Source organism: Choloepus didactylus, chromosome 11 (genome assembly GCF_015220235.1).
Source record: "Choloepus didactylus isolate mChoDid1 chromosome 11, mChoDid1.pri, whole genome shotgun sequence".
NCBI classification, from domain to species: domain Eukaryota; kingdom Metazoa; phylum Chordata; class Mammalia; order Pilosa; family Megalonychidae; genus Choloepus; species Choloepus didactylus.
Genome location: NC_051317.1, coordinates 72,162,488 through 72,176,635, shown reverse-complemented (window position 1 = coordinate 72,176,635; position 14,148 = coordinate 72,162,488). Strand labels below are relative to the sequence as shown.

The 14,148-nt window shown below is 39.7% G+C and overlaps 1 protein-coding gene across 2 annotated transcripts in view; it reads left to right on the top strand.

Annotated features, from left to right (window-relative positions):
• Positions 1–11,164: 11,164 nt before the first annotated feature.
• PAIP1 (poly(A) binding protein interacting protein 1) overlaps positions 11,165–14,148 on the top strand; it is a 42,592-nt gene continuing 39,608 nt past the window's right edge. The window contains exons 1-2 of one of the 2 annotated variants that reach the window (XM_037799220.1): positions 11,165–11,656; positions 12,218–12,387. In XM_037799220.1, the coding sequence (XP_037655148.1) occupies positions 11,389–11,656; positions 12,218–12,387 (438 nt within the window). In that variant the 5' untranslated portion in view covers positions 11,165–11,388. The remainder of the gene's footprint in view (positions 11,657–12,217; positions 12,388–14,148) is intronic. The other variant, XM_037799221.1, reaches the window with a different exon arrangement.

Sequence of the window (14,148 nt, the reverse complement as noted above, 5' to 3'; positions counted from 1 at the left end):
GGTTGGGGTATGCTGGAGTTCTGTGTATGGGGTTTGTATTATTTTTGCAACTGTTACTGTAAGTTTGAATTTATTTCAAAATAAAAATTAAAAAAAATAAAATGAAATGTTTATTTAAAAAATAAGTCTGATAGGTATAGTAAAATATTAACGGTAGAATCTAGTGGTGATGGGTATGTAGGTGAGTATATAAAATTCTTTCAAATTAACTGCATTTAAAAATTTTTCTTAATAAAATTAGAAAAAAAAAACTTTAATTATTGTAATTATACGCAAAGTCCCCCATACTCCCACAATCTAAAGGATAAAATAACAAAGATTCAACTCATTAGAAGTATTCCTTAGTACCTCTTCCCCTGTGGCATATGTATTTCAAATGAGATTGCCCAAAGAACAAGAAGGTAATTCCATGAAATGATTTCTCATCAGTGAGGTTTATCTGCAATAGAGGAAACAAATATTTATGGTTCAAGTCTGAGAGCTTTTTCATCTCCTCCCTCCTAACCTCACCTTTATTCAGTGTCTCAAATATTTATTTGACCTTCTAGTTAGCAAATTCCCTTTCTGCTGATCTTTTTATTCAAAAAGTGGCTATGCCACATCCCTTCTATGGTGCCTTTTGATTAGAGGACAGATTTCAGCAATTTATGACATTAACTCAGTGTTCTAAGTTACTTCAGGGAACAATAATCTTACTGCTTAAACTTGGCAGACCTGAAAAGTACCTATAAATCCATAGTGATGATTAAGGATTCTTTATTTCTTAATATCTATTATGGTCTCAAAAGTACAAAAGCATAAGGTATGTAAGAATAGCTAACATCTGTATAATATTTTATAATTAACACTGCATTTTCACATGTATTATTCCTTTGACCATTTCATTAACTTTGAAGTGAGTATTATAACTGTTTTACAATGAATAAACTGTGACTTAAGGTTAACTGACACATCTAAGGTCTCACTAACAAAAGACAGAGCTGAGACTTAAATGTAGATCTTCTGGGTCAAAGTTCAGTGATTTCTGTTAGGGAAGAGTAGCCTCTAGGAAGAGAGAACCGTTCTGTGGGAATGGAGATAACAAGGAAAAAGCAAGGCAAACAGAAGCACTTCAGACAGAGAGAGATGCCTCTGTGAACATGAAGAGCCCCCCACTCCATTCATTTGCCTGGAAAATACCTACTAATACTTTATTTCAGCTAAGAGGAGACTTCCTCACAGAAGCCTTCCCTGACCACTCAGTATTTATCACTCATTATTATTATTATTATTATTATTATTATTATAGCCTATTAGTATGACTCTTACACTTAAGTATAAGTGCCTTGAGGGCAGGTATTTTGTCATTGATATGTCATCGACACCTGACAGAAGGCCTGACTTTATTAGGCTGTCAAAAATATTTGTTAAAAGTAAGAAAAACATTATGAGTGTCCTGAAGGACTTGAAATGCAAAGAAAGATACTGGCTTTTGACCAAGTGCCGACAAAAAGGGCAGTGAACAAACTGAGCCAGCAAGATAGGGAAACAAAATGACAATAGCAAAAGACCACTTACTTGACATTTATACATTAAACATTGACACAACTAGTTGTCTTTTGTATCCCAAATTTGGACTCCGTGCATGATCCAATTAATGAAAATTGACAGCAATGACACTCTGTCACTGCTGGCCAGCAAGCACTTCAGTTCAATTAGTAGAATTGCGCAATTAGTAGAATTTTGCATGTTGTAATTATTCACCCAGAGCTACCTCTAAAATCTTCAACTCCTGTATCTCATGCTCTGACTACCATTTTCTATCCTTCCAACTCACTCCCTTATTTCTATCTTTTAATCCCCTTTTTCCTTCCAATCTATCAACCAACTTCTGTCTTCAACCCTTTCTTTATCTATCCTGGATGAGATTCTCAGTCCCTTCTGTCTTTATCCTTCTACCTTAACTGCATAATCAAAATACAATCCCACTAAGGGACTTCTCAATTCCTACTTCAGGTTGTCAAGAGTTGTTACAGAGAAGTCATGGAACTGTCCAGAATGTTGCCCCTACAAATAAACTCCTGGTCTCCAACCTCAGGTGGACCTTCTGTACCACCCAGGAGTTTTCTATGAACCACCCCACTCCCGATTAGCTTCCTGTCTCAGAGCAGCTTTTGCAACTTTTGCCACTTTCCTCAAGCTCCCTCTTTTACATCCCCCACCCTCATTCACAGTAAAGACATTTCCTCCTTATTTACAGAGAACATGGAGACAGTGTTATGTTTCCAATCCCAACCCCCTCCCCCTTGTGGGACTTACGTGCATCCACTTCTAGTTCTTAGTAAATTAGCTCTTCTTCCTTACAAAGTTATTCCTGCCACCTATAGTCTGAATCTAGGACCTGCCCCCTCCTCTGGCACTTTACTTCATTTTTCTTTCCTCTGATACATGTTCCTTTGCCACATTGTCTTTAGCTGACATACTCATGTTTCTCTCATCTTTAAATGAAAAATATTATCAAAAACTTCTTTAATATGTTTGCCTTGCAAACTAGTCTCATATCTTTCTCATTCATTTCATACTCAAACTTAGACAGAGCTGTCTACACTCACTAACTAGACTTCCTAATTATCCTTATTCCTTAAGCAATTGTTCTCTGTCCTAAGGTATCACCACCCTAACACTGACAAATGCTTGCACCAGAATCATCCGCAAATCTACGTTCTTCCAATTGCTAATATCATTGGCATGCCTGTTTATTAATTTATAGTGAGAAATGTAACTCAAGGAATGTTTGCATCAGCATGATCCACTTATTCTTGAGACAAAGTGCAGCATATTGGTTAAACTTGTGGACTCTGGACTTAACAAAACTGGGTTTTCTCATGGACTATGTATGGGCTCTTAGGCAAGTTAACCTGAACCTTAGTACTTTATTTATAAAATGGGATAAATTATAGTACTTACTTCATAGGGTTGTTTTGATGATTAAATAAGATAAGTAAATTAGATAAACCCTTAAAGTATTTACTTGGGACATAGTAAGTGCTAAATATTAGCTATTTTTATTGTTGTTATTGTTCCTTTCAATATGAAAATTTAGATAGATAGATTGTAAATAAGATTACTTAGTGAACCTGGTCTTGGTTCCAAGAGGTAGTTGTTTTTTCAGTTGTTTAATGATCTCAGGCAGGATAAATGTACAGCAGTGACTGGAGAGCTCAAGCCCATGGGCAAGGCACCCCTTCATGGACTATAATGAATTCTAATTTTATTTGACATCTCAGCAATATTTGACACTTTTGGACTTGCCTTCTTTAACCTTCTCTTTGCACAGGCTTCTCTCAGTTTTCCTTCCATCTTTTCACCATCTCTGTCTTCTTCACAGATTCCTCTTCTTCAATACAGCCATTAAATTTGGTATTCCTCTTTCCTCTTCTGCCTCTGTATATTTTTCCTAATATTTCTTCCTGTGGCCTCAGCTATCAAATCTCTGTCTCCAGTCAACATCAGTCTGAGCTCCAACCCCATGAACTAACTGTCCACTGAATAACTCCACTTGCATGCTTCATTTGCCAGCTGAAATATCCAAAATGAAATAATCTCCCTCTTTTCCTGAATCTGCCCCTGCTGGTATACCCACTCTTGAGGACTCTGGTGTCTAAGCCAGAATCTTGGAAGCCACCTTTATCTGCAGCCTCTCATTAATTCCTCACACATAATCTGTCAACTTCTTCCTAAACATGTCTTGAATTTGGCTCTTCTCTCCATCCCCATTACCACCACCCTTAGCCATCATCATTTCTCACTGGAATTTCTGCAACAGACACCAAATAGGTCTTCCTGCTTCTAGTCTCATATATCTCAACACCTACTAATATCATACTCCCACATATCCTAAGCACATAGAAGAGTATCTGGCACATAGTAGCACTCAGGAAATATTTGCTGAATGAATGAATGAACAAATCCCTACCCTCACAGAGTTCACAGTCCACATTAAACAATTAAGTGCACTAAATGTTGGGTAGGACATATAAGATTCCAAGCAGCATCCCTGGCTATCCCTGACTAAAATGGTTTAGAGCCATGATGCAGATGGAAATCTCAAGTGCTGACTGTTTTGGAGCTACAATTCATAGTAGGCCCAAGAGACCAGGAGAGGAAGACAATTTTACACAGATGAGACCCATGAGAACAAATACATAAGTTATTTTTTTCTTCTCTCTCTTATTGATTCCCCACTAATCTATAATGATATGTAAGTGCTCATAATGATTTGAGCAGGAAGCAGTGAACCAAACTAGGTAGGGAAAACCTGGGAGTGATGGAATATGGAATAAGATTTATTTCTATATTTTGGTTTTTTTTTAGTGTATCAACAATTTATTCAGTAATATAGATGGCATATGAACCTATACAGGGAATGATCTGATAACTATTTGCCATTTAATTCTGCTCATTAGTAATACTTAAGCCAAGAATTTGATATATGTTCCTGTCAGTTGCAGTATAGGTTTCTGTATGATTTGATCAACTAAAAATATGTGCACAATGTCAAGCTTATTTCCTCTTTCTTGCTTTTTTTTGTTTTTAGAACAGTTGAATGATTTGGGGGTTGATTAGGACAATACAGAGAGCCTAAGGGGATAAGTACAAAAAACTACTTAACATCAATGCCAATATTCTAAGGCTATTATTATTTGTGTTTCTTTTTTATTTTTTTTAGAATGTAAATCAAAGCCATTAGCTTGAACTTGGGGTATATGCACAATACATACACAACCTTATGCAAAAATAGTTTTCCTAAGTAACACTGCACTTTAAAATATTAGAAACTGAATATCTGTGCTGATTTGTATTTTGACAATAGAACGAAAAGAGAACATTCAACTACGGAGGTTTATACTGATAATAAAGCTCTTAAAGTTAACAATGTCTTCCTCTTCCTTTATACTCACCACAGGCCACACAATGTCCTGACAGGGTTCATTATGAGAAAAATGTCAGTCACAGTTTTAAGACCTTACTTTGGCAGGAACAAGGGGAAAGCAAATTGGAAGATGGGACTTCATCTTTGTTTTCAAATAAGTGGTCTTAATATTTCTCCTTATATAAAATGTTTAAATAAGTTTATTATAAATATATCTAAACCATTAATTTTTGCAGCTTTCAGGGAAAGTTCAGCACCTTGTTTATACAAAGTCTGTGAGAAGAGGTCAATAGAGACATCATCCATTCAAGTCCTTGACACGATCCCTCGCCTGTAAGAGCACAGCATGCCTGGATATGCCACTGGTGATCTTTAATAGAAGTTGGTTTTAAAAACTGGGAGATTTCTGCTAGTCATACATTCTTCAACATCTTGCTTATTAGCAAAAATCAGCAGTCCAGCTTTTCTTAGGTACTCATATGCTAACATTTTATACAGTTCTTCTTTAGTTACAGAAATCCTTTCTCTGCACTGTCCACAACTATTACAAACTCTGTGTTAGTATAGTAAGTGTCCCAGGAAGAAAGAAAAGATTGTTGGCTACCAATATCCCACATTAGTGTATATTAACCACTCTCTCTTCTACATTACTTCCTATGGGAGGGGATGTATGCACAACTTCATTCTTAGAAATTGGTAAAGGATGGTAGTTTTCCCTGCATTATCCAGCCCAACGATTACTTGGTGTTCCTGGTGATGAAACGGTCTTCATATCCTGGTGAAAACAATTCCCATTCTCGGGCAGTGGACCCCTCTCCAGTCACCCCAACGGCCTGGGCAGTGGCTGCTCCTGCGCTTGCTGCGATCCCACCTCCCAGGAACTGAAAGGAGGTGGACGCCCTAGCCGCCCTGTCCCGCGAGGCCCTGCCACTGCAGCCACTGCACTCACAAGGCTTGTGCACATTGCTGCTGCATTATCTGCTACATATTTTGGTTTTTAAAAAACATTTTATTTTAAAGGTAATTATAGGTTCACATGTGGTTCTAAAAAATAATACAGAGAAATGGTGTATACCCTTCACCTAGTTTCCCCCAACATCTTGCATAACTGGAATACCATATCACAACCAGGAAACTGACACACGTAGAATCTACCAACACAAAACACATTTATTTGTGTGGGTGTATGTGTATATTACTTCTATGAAATTTTATCTTACTTTATTCATGAGACCGCCACTACAGTCACAATACAGAAGAGTTGCATAACAAGGATTCCTCATACTACACTTTTATAGCCATACCTACTTCCCTCGCAGTCCCACCCTCTCCTTAACCCTTGGCAAGCAATAATCTGTTTGCCATCTTTATAATTTTGTCATTTCAAGAATGTTACATAAATAGAATAAGTACGTAATCTTTTGAGGGTTTTTTTTCTTTTCCTCCACTTAGCTTAATTTCCTTGAGATGCATCCAAGCTGTTGTATCAATAATGTTCCTTTTTATTGTTGGATAGTGTTCTATGGTATGGATGTACCACAGTTCAATTATTTACCTGTTGAAGGACATCTGGGTTGTTTCCAATTTGGGGTTATTGCACACAAAGCTACTATAAACATTCATGTACAGGTTTTTGTGTGAACACAACTTTTCATTTCTCTGGATGAGCACTCAGGAGGGCAATTGCTGGGTCATATGGTAGCTACTGCTGAGTTTTTAAAGAAATTGTCAAACTGTTTTCCAGAGTGACAAAGTACCATTTTCCATCCCCACTAGCAATGTATCAGTGATCCAATTTCTCTGCATCCTTGAGAGTATTTGGTATTGTCACTATTTTTTATTTAAATTATTTAAATATTTTTTATTTAAGACATTCTAACAGGTCTGTAGTGCAACCTCATTGTGATTTGAATTTTAATTTTCCTAATGGCTAAAAATGCTGAACATTTTTTCATGGGCCTAAATGCCATCTGTCTATTCTCTTCAGTAAAATGTCCGTTCATGTGTTTTGTCCATTTTCTAATTGGATTGCTTGAATTTTACCATTGAGTTTTAAGATTTCTTTATATATTCTAAATACAATTCCTTTGTCAGATACGTGGTTTGCAAATATTTTCTCTTCCATATTTACTTTATGAAAACTTTCTCCCATTAGCTAGACTTATAAAGATGCACAGTCTACTACCATAAGGTTCATGATGCTCTTGAAGCCAGTAAGTTCTCTTAGTTTTCTGAAAACTAGTCTTCTTTCTACCTCCACTATACTGGTGATCCAAGGAAAGTCAGGATTATTGCAGGTGACTGATATTGATGTTAAAAGCCTATTGTGTACCAAGTACTGATCTAGGATCTAAAAGTATAGAGATCAAAAGGCATCCTCTGTGAGCCAGTTTGTATATATTATGTGCCCCCAGAAAAAACCATATTCTTCAATGCAGTCTCATAGGGGCAGGCATATTGGTGTTGATTAAGTTGGAACCTTTGGATTAGGTTGTTTCCATGGAGATGTGACCCACCCAGCTGTAGGTGATGCTTCTGATTAGATAGTTTCCATGGGGGTATGGCCTTGCCCATTCAGTGTGGGCCTTGATTAGTTCACTGGAGCCGTATAAAAGCTCAGACAGAAGGAGCTCACAGCTAGCTGCAACTAAGAGACACATTTTGAAGATGGCTTTTGGAAGCTGACAAACATTTTGGAGAACGCCATTTTGAAACACAACCTGGGAGCAAGTGGACTCCAGCCACGTGCCTTCTGAGCTAACGGAGGTTCCAGACGGCAATAGCCTTTCTCCAATGAAGATACCCAATTGTTGATGTCTTACCTTGGGCACTTTATGGCCTTAAGACTGTAACTGTGTAACCAAATAAACCCCCTTTATAAAAGCCAATCTATTTCTGGTGTTTTGCAAAATGGCAGCATTAGCAAACCAGAACAGATTTTGGTACCAAGAGTGGGTGCTACTGAGTTTGCAAATACCAAACATGTTGAAAAGCCTTTTTAAATAGATAAGGGGAAGAGTCTGGAAGAATTGTGAGGAGCCTGAGAGAAAAGGCCTAGACTGCTTTGAAGAGACTGTTGGTAGAAATATGGACTCTAAAGATACTTCTGATGAGGACTTAAACAGCATTAGCAAACTGGATCACTCTGCCTTTAGAAGGTGAGTTTAATGGAGGTGGTATCTTAACAAACCAACTATTAACAATCTAGTACGTTTGTTAGGTGCTAAGACAGTGTTTGCCCAAGGTACTAATATCACAAATGAGGAAATCTAAGATTAGGTAGCTTGGGGAAATTTCCCAGGAGCCTTACAGGTTAAGAGGCATTAACAGGAAGTAAATGAATGCAGAGATGATTTTGTAAAATCATGAAGGCATGAAGTAGCTTGGGACATTAGGATAAATTAGCAAGTATTGCTAAAAGGGGGCATGGAAGTGGGGTAGAGATAGAACATGTGCAGGAGCAACATAAAATGAAATTAGAGAGGGAAACAAAAAGGCTTGTTCTGAGCTAAGGGGTTTGATTTCATTGTGAAAGCTATGAGGAAGATTTCTGGCAGTAAGTGACATGATCAGACATGGTTTTTAGAAAGATTATCTAGCAGCTAAATGGAGGACAGGCTGGAGGCAAAGGAGATGAGTTAAGGTATGGTTACTCTAACAGTTCTCCTCTTAAAAGCCAAGCCCTCCAGGCAAGGTGGTAAGGGTAGAGATAAGACTGCCTTGGGGAACTTAAACTTCATGTACGTCCTCACAGGAGTAGGCAGGGCAAACTTTAAGTCTAACATAAAGAAAAATTCTTCCCCATAGTTCACAGCAGGTCCTTTTCTCATATTTCCCAACCTCTACAAATTTGTTCTTATCTTCTCCTTTCCCCATAAATAAGAAAGGCATGAAGTTGGGGCAGATCTTTTGATGATTCTCTTCACCTTCCCTTTATGGTGCTCATGTTTTTGTATGTGTCTTTGTGTGTGCTCTCTTGGCATTATGCAATTCGTAGCACCTGCCAGCTGCCCTTTAAGTCTCCAGATGAATCAGCCTTGTGATGATATCTTGCCTTCAAGTTACTTTTCTGTAAAATGAGGATAATGTGAACATCTACTTGACAATGTGAGGATTAAATGAAATAATACAAGCAAAGATCTTGGAACAGTGGTTGACATATAATAAACACATAATAAATATTAGCTATTGTTATTATCCTAAAGCCACTCATGTTATCCCCTAGTCCAACATTCATACATCATAAGAAGAGTTGGGCTAAAGTTACATAACAAGAGATAGAGGGAAGGAGGATAACATCTCAGTCATCTAATTTGTGATTACATCCTAATCACAAATGGAAGATGTACGAGGATGCCCTGATGTCACTATGGATGCAGAATGGCCTTATTCTCCATTAAGAAAGTGATAGATGTTAGAAAAGGTGCTATACAACTAAAAGTTCTAAGAGGAACAAAAGGGTGGAAAGTGCAAACAAAAGCCTGGGAAAGGAATAGGGCATCTAATACCTCTTCAGTGGGGAATCCAGCATGGCTCACCATCACTCTTAGCCCAGGCAAGAAGTGACTGACTACATAAAAGAATAGATTTTAAAGAGCTTTGTGCATCACCTCATGTAAATTTTAAATTATAATCTTGTCTCTCTAGCATTTATTTGTAATATTTGTTCAGTGCTACAAGATAGTCATTTAATAGATGAGGAAACTGAGCCTCTGAACAGGTAAATCCCTCTCACCCACTATCACACAGCCAGTAATGTTCAAGGTCAGGATACAAACCAGACTTTGAATCCTGCATCCTTTCCCTACACCAAGGAACTATACTTCCTGCTGGCTTCCTTCTCTGACTTCATTATTTTTGCCTAGTATCAACAGCATAAATAATTTATTCATGGTTGTCCTCATTAAAGCCATTTTCTCATTTAGGTGAAGACTTAAATGTTTTCATTATTAGCAAAAAGAGAAAGCGGTTAATAAGTGGTTTTTTTTCCTAATTGAAATGACTCTCAAGATGAAAAAAGTGAAAGACATTATTTCCAGTCTTTCTGTTTCACTTCTTTATCAATTCCTCCCTCCTGTAAAGTGTGCTACAGTTGATGGTTGACATATAAGAATTCAAATCAGATTTTGTGGAGTTGTTTTATTCCAACAGTAAAGAAAAGGAATGTGTTTTCCTTTTATTTTTTACTTATATTAATCCATTTGGCTTTAGCACCATCAAGCCTGACATAAACAATATTTTACACACATAAATGTCTAGAATGGCATTATTAAATGTGATAGCCACTAGCCACATGCAGCTGCTACTGAGCTCTTGAAACACGGCTAGTCTGAATGAAGACGTGCTGCTAGTGTAAAAAACACATTGGATTTCGACCAGTACAACAAAAATAAAAGTAAAGTATCTCACTAATATTCTTATATTAATTACATGTTGAAATAATATTTTGGATACATTGGGTTAAATCAAATACTATTAAAATTAATTTCATCTGTTTCTTTTTAGTTGTTTAATGTGGCTTCTTGAAAATTTAAAACAAGGTAAGTGGCTTTCATTTGTGGCTCATATTATGTTTCTATTGGGCAGCACTGGCAGAAGATGAAAAAGAGGGGAAAATATCATTGATAGGTAGTACATTTTCTTAACATTTTTGGAGGGAAGAGATTCAAGTTTGGCCACAGAAGGTCTGACCTACACTGATAAATACCTACTTGTAAATTGAAGAAAGGGGCGTATTTTGGATCTATTTCTACTCCTCTCCGGCTAACGCAGCACAAGGCAGAACTTTCAAAGCCCCATTCTCTTCCAGTCCTCGCTTCTAGGCGGGAGCCGGGTCATTGAACACACCTGCGCGCCCACGGAGGTGCGCGTCCGCGAACCTCGGCGCTGGGTCCACGCCCCCTCCCCCCGTATTTTTATTTTCTTGGCATCAACCGTTAGTCTCGCATTTCTCTCTAGAGAACCATCGAGCAGGTCGGGCCTGGCAGGGGTAAGTAGCCCCTCTACTACCAGCCCGGATCCGAGAGCCGAGATGCCTTCGCCTGGTACCCGCTGCCCACAGGGCCATCCCGCGGCCGAGACGCCGCTCGCCTGCCGGCCTAGCGAGCCGCAGCCGCCAGCCGGCCCCTAACGGGAGGAGTCCTGGCTAGCGCGCCCGGGGCCTCCGGGCCGCGGGGGGCCGCTGTGACCTGCCTTCAACCCTGCCGCGTCGAAGGGGGCGGGGGGTGCCGGTTTTGGGGGGAGAATCGGAAAGTGCTGGGTAGCCGTGGGGGGGTGGGGGCTCTGGATCGGCGGGTTTGGCGGGTGCTCAGGCTGCCGTCCGCTCCGCCTGAAGCGCGGAAGAGCCGAGCCGGGGCCCGCCGCCTTCTTCCTCCATGAGGCCCGTGTGAGGCACAGCGACAAGAGCCGGCCCGCGGCGCTTCGCCCCCACCGCGCCCTCTCTCGAGCGCAGCGGTAGCGGCTCCCGGAGGAGGAGCATGTCGGACGGTTTCGATCGGGCCCCAGGTGCTGGTCGGGGCCGGAGCCGGGGCCTGGGCCGCGGAGGGGGCGGGCCTGAGGGCGGCAGTTTCCCGAACGGAGCGGGGCCTGCTGAGCGGCCGCGGCACCAGCCGCCGCCTCAGCCCAAAGCCCCGGGCTACCTGCAGCCGCCGCCGCTGCGCCAGCCCAGAACGGCCCCGCCGCCCGGGGCCCAGTGCGAGGTCCCCACCGGCCCCCAGCGGCCTCCCCGGCCCGGGGCTTTCCCAGGTACTGAGCAGCTCTTGGGGACCCTTCTGGGTCAGCGCCTCCCCAAGGCCCGGGCGCGCTCTCTCCTCCCTCTTCACGGTTCCCCGAAAGCATTCCCCGAGGGGCCCGTCTGTTCCGGGTGGGGACCGATGCAGAACCGGGTTTGGAAGGTGGCTGCAGGAATCCTTTGTGCACCCCGGCTGGGGGAGGGGCTGGCTGTGCGGTCTTGGAGTTCTGCCCGGGGGGGGGAGTAAAAATCGCCTCCTCTTCCCCAGCACTCTAAAGGGATACGCTAGTCGGAGCAACCACCTCTTTTTAACTGACTCCTTAGAAAAACTGGACGAAGAACAAAGCAAAAACAAAAAAAGCTCATAATCACCCATTTGGGAGGCAGGTATTTTTGTAAATGAGCTAAAGCAAATCTGTTGTTCCTTTTTGCAGGCATTTTGTACATTTCCTGACGATGACTTTAAATTTCGTGATGGTTCTTGTTTTAACCAAGCCTTACTCGGATAGCTTTTCAATATATAGTAAATTATTACACAAAGGAATGAACGAACCTAACACCCCTTTTTTTCTTAGAACAAACGAGGTCCTTGAGAGCTCCACCTAGTTCACAGGATAAAGTCCCACAGCAGAACTCGGATTCAGCAATGGCTAAACCCCAGGTGGTTGTAGCTCCTGTATTAATATCTAAGCTGTCTGTGAACGCCCCGGAATTTTACCCATCAGGTTATTCTTCTAATTATACAGTAAGTACACCCTCTTACTGCAACTCTGGTTGATATTACTGGAATAATGTGATTATGACTTATTAACCATAGTATGCTGATGTTTTCTTTACTATGCACGAAGGCATTTTATTATGAACTTATTGAACTCATGAGGAAATAAATGATTCAAGAATATATTTTGTGGTTATTATTTTCATGGTATGAGAATGTCAACCTGAAAGTAGGAATTTTTGTGTTTAGTTTGCTGCTGTACTTCCAACATCTATAGAGTATCAATAGACAAACTAGATGTTGTCAAGGACATCTTCAATCTATAAAACTAAAATCTTTTTCCAGATTTTATGGACAACCTATGGAATAGTAGCCTGGCAAAATTGATTTTTAGTTTGGTTTTAGCAAGGTAACTGAATATTCACTGATGGCTTAAGGATAAATTAAACAAGGGGGTTTTCCTGTAGACTAATTATGAAGTAGTTGAATACTGAGAAGTACAGATCTGTACTTATGTTTCTAGTGGTCTTTATTCCATTGTGTTAAAATAGAAGTGTTTCTAGACCTAGATACCTGCTTTTTGTAGAAATGTCATAGGGGGTTTTGATAAAGTGTTTAAATAGAGGTAAAGAATTTTTGAACTTTTGGATTCATCATCTTTCTCAGTAATATGAGAATTTTAAAAATTGGTCAAACTTTTTAAATAGCAAGAGAAAGCACAAAACACAGTTGGGATAAGTAGAAAGGAATTTATCATCCTAGGTAAACCAAGATGAGTAAATGCACAGGAATTGAAGAGAGATGGAACAGGAACCATGCTACTAGATTAAAGAAATGATTGATAATATTTGCCATTAGCCCTATCTTTCATATTTTCTTAATTTTATTGACGTATATAAAAGAGTGTAAATATAACTTAAAGTTTTACAGTGAACCCTCAGGTAACCAGCATCTAAATCAACAGATAGGACATTAACAGCACCCGAAAACTCCCATTCTGTCAACTTCTATTAACTACCAATCACCAAGGGTAACCACTATTTTGATTTAATAGATAACATTAGTTTTGTTTTTCACTTTCATTCAGCAATGATCCATGGAATTGGAGGTAGTTTATTCTCATAATACAGTATTCCATAGTGGTACCATAGAAAGAGTATAGTTTATTCTCATGGTATTCCATTGGGGAAATATTCCACAATCTGTTTATCCATTGATATGTTGATATACATGTTGATGAATATTTGGATAGTTTTCACCTTGGGGCTTTATGAATACTGCTAAGCCTGTCCATGTCTGGTGGATATATGTCCTTCTTTTCATTTGGCATATACCTAGGAGTGCAATTGCAAAAATATGGGGTAGCCATATGTTTAGCTTTGGTAGAGACTGCCAAGTAGTTTTCCAAAGAGATTGTTCCAGTGGACACTCTGGGTAGTGTGTGATTTGTAGTTGGTTTGCTTCCTTTTCAGCACTTGGTATTTTCTGTTTTTATGTTTAGCTATTCTGGTTGGTATCTAATATCTATTTCTGATTTTAATTTATATTTCCTTCATGACTGTGTTGGCCCAAGTCATTTTTGTTAAATTCATTGACTCTCCTTCCACGTTTGATAGAAAAACGATGGTAAGGCTGTATTCTATGTTTTAGAAATTCAATGTGTTTTAGACTGCATAGGAAGAAGCTCTGGGGTTGGGAAAGGAAAAGTATAGACATAGCAGGAGGAGCAGTTGATTTGGGGTGGAAGGAGTCATCTATCATGTAAAATAGGAATGAGAATACCTTGGA